At 48.0% G+C, this 2,500-nt stretch overlaps 1 protein-coding gene across 1 annotated transcript in view; it reads left to right on the top strand.

Annotated features, from left to right (window-relative positions):
* Nucleotides 1-2,500, top strand: part of nwd1 (NACHT and WD repeat domain containing 1) — a 32,229-nt gene that overhangs the window by 6,088 nt on the left and 23,641 nt on the right. The window contains exon 8 of the mRNA XM_062556400.1: nt 2,162-2,365. Coding sequence (XP_062412384.1) covers nt 2,162-2,365 — 204 coding nt within the window. The remainder of the gene's footprint in view (nt 1-2,161; nt 2,366-2,500) is intronic.

Raw genomic sequence — 2,500 nt, 5'->3', positions numbered from 1 at the left:
CTGCGCAGGAATAAGTATGTGCTGTCTACCTGCGCAGGAATGAGTATGTGCTGTCTACCTGCACAGGAATGAGTATGTGCTGTCTTCCTGTGCAGGAATAAGTATGTGCTGTCTACCTGCGCAGGAATGAGTATGTGCTGTCTACTTGCACAGGAATAAGTATGTGCTGTCTACCTGCGCAGGAATGAGTATGTGCTGTCTACCTGCACAGGAATGAGTATGTGCTGTCTTCCTGTGCAGGAATAAGTATGTGCTGTCTACCTGCGCAGGAATGAGTGTGTGCTGTCTACCTGCGCAGGAATGAGTATGTGCTGTCTACCTGTGCAGGAATGAGTATATGCTGTCTACCTGCGCAGGAATGAGTATGTGCTGTCTACTTGCACAGGAATAAGTATGTGCTGTCTACCTGTGCAGGAATAAGTATGTGCTGTCTACCTGTGCAGGAATGAGTATGTGCTGTCTTCCTGCGCAGGAATGAGTATGTGCTGTCTATCATGTGCTGTCTACCTGCGCAGGAATAAGTATGTGCTGTCTATCATGTGCTGTCTACCTGCGCAGGAATAAGTATGTGCTGTCTACCTGCGCAGGAATGAGTATGTGCTGTCTACCTGTGCAGGAATAAGTATGTGCTGTCTACCTGTGCAGGAATGAGTATGTGCTGTCTACCTGTGCAGGAATAAGTATGTGCTGTCTACCTGTGCAGGAATAAGTATGTGCTGTCTACCTGCGCAGGAATGAGTATGTGCTGTCTACTTGCACAGGAATAAGTATGTGCTGTCTACCTGCGCAGGAATGAGTATGTGCTGTCTACCTGCACAGGAATGAGTATGTGCTGTCTTCCTGTGCAGGAATATGTATGTGCTGTCTACCTGCGCAGGAATGAGTATGTGCTGTCTACTTGCGCAGGAATAAGTATGTGCTGTCTACCTGCGCAGGAATGAGTATGTGCTGTCTACCTGCACAGGAATGAGTATGTGCTGTCTTCCTGTGCAGGAATAAGTATGTGCTGTCTACCTGCGCAGGAATGAGTGTGTGCTGTCTACCTGCGCAGGAATGAGTATGTGCTGTCTACCTGTGCAGGAATGAGTATATGCTGTCTACCTGCGCAGGAATGAGTATGTGCTGTCTACTTGCACAGGAATAAGTATGTGCTGTCTACCTGTGCAGGAATAAGTATGTGCTGTCTACCTGTGCAGGAATGAGTATGTGCTGTCTTCCTGCGCAGGAATGAGTATGTGCTGTCTATCATGTGCTGTCTACCTGCGCAGGAATAAGTATGTGCTGTCTATCATGTGCTGTCTACCTGCGCAGGAATAAGTATGTGCTGTCTATCATGTGCTGTCTACCTGCGCAGGAATAAGTATGTGCTGTCTACCTGCGCAGGAATGAGTATGTGCTGTCTACCTGCGCAGGAATAAGTATGTGCTGTCTACCTGCGCAGGAATGAGTATGAGCTGTCTACCTGCGCAGGAATAAGTATGTGCTGTCTACCTGCGCAGGAATGAGTATGTGCTGTCTACCTGCGCAGGAATGAGTATATGCTGTCTACCTGTGCAGGAATAAGTATGCTAGGTGCTGCTGCTCTGCCCCTCTAATGTAGCAGCAGAATGATCAGCAGCAAATGACTGGAGTTATTGATGTTCTGATCAGCAGCAAATGACTGCAGTTATTGATGTTCTGATCAGCAGCAAATGACTGGAGTTATTGATGTTCTGATCAGCAGCAAATGACGAGTTATTGATGTTCTGATCAGCAGCAAATGGAGTTATTGATGTTCTGATCAGCAGCAAATGACTGGAGTTATTGATGTTCTGATCAGCAGCAAATGACTGGAGTTATTGATGTTCTGATCAGCAGCAAATGACTGGAGTTATTGATGTTCTGATCAGCAGCAAATGACGAGTTATTGATGTTCTGATCAGCAGCAAATGACTGGAGTTATTGATGTTCTGATCAGCAGCAAATGACGAGTTATTGGTGTTCTGATCAGCAGCAAATGACGAGTTATTGGTGTTCTGATCAGCAGCAAATGACGAGTTATTGATGTTCTGATCAGCAGCAAATGACGAGTTATTGATGTTCTGATCAGCAGCAAATGACTGGAGTTATTGATGTTCTGATCAGCAGCAAATGACGAGTTATTGATGTTCTGAACTCCTAGAGATGGTTTGTCGGAGGCCGAGCTGAGAGACGTCCTGTCGCTGGACGATGAGGTGTTGGCGGAGGTGTACCAGCGCCGGCTGCCCCCCAACACCTCCCTGGTCCGCATGCCCCCCCTGCTGTGGGCCCGCCTCAGACACGACCTGGCCCACCTCCTGCAGGAGAACCAGGCCGCCGGGGGCCACCTGCTCACCTACTTCCACAGGTGAGCACCTGGGACAGGGATGGGGCATCACAGCAGGGCCCGACCTTTATTTAGGTCCCATTATCATCTCATTATCATCTCATTATCATCTCATTATCATCTCATCATCAGCTACTTCCACAGGTGAGCACCTGG

This window comes from Sardina pilchardus, chromosome 15 (assembly GCF_963854185.1).
Source record: "Sardina pilchardus chromosome 15, fSarPil1.1, whole genome shotgun sequence".
Classification (NCBI taxonomy): Eukaryota; Metazoa; Chordata; class Actinopteri; order Clupeiformes; family Clupeidae; genus Sardina; species Sardina pilchardus.
The sequence above is the reverse complement of the archived record's forward strand: the minus strand, read 5'-3'. Positions and strand labels throughout refer to the sequence as shown.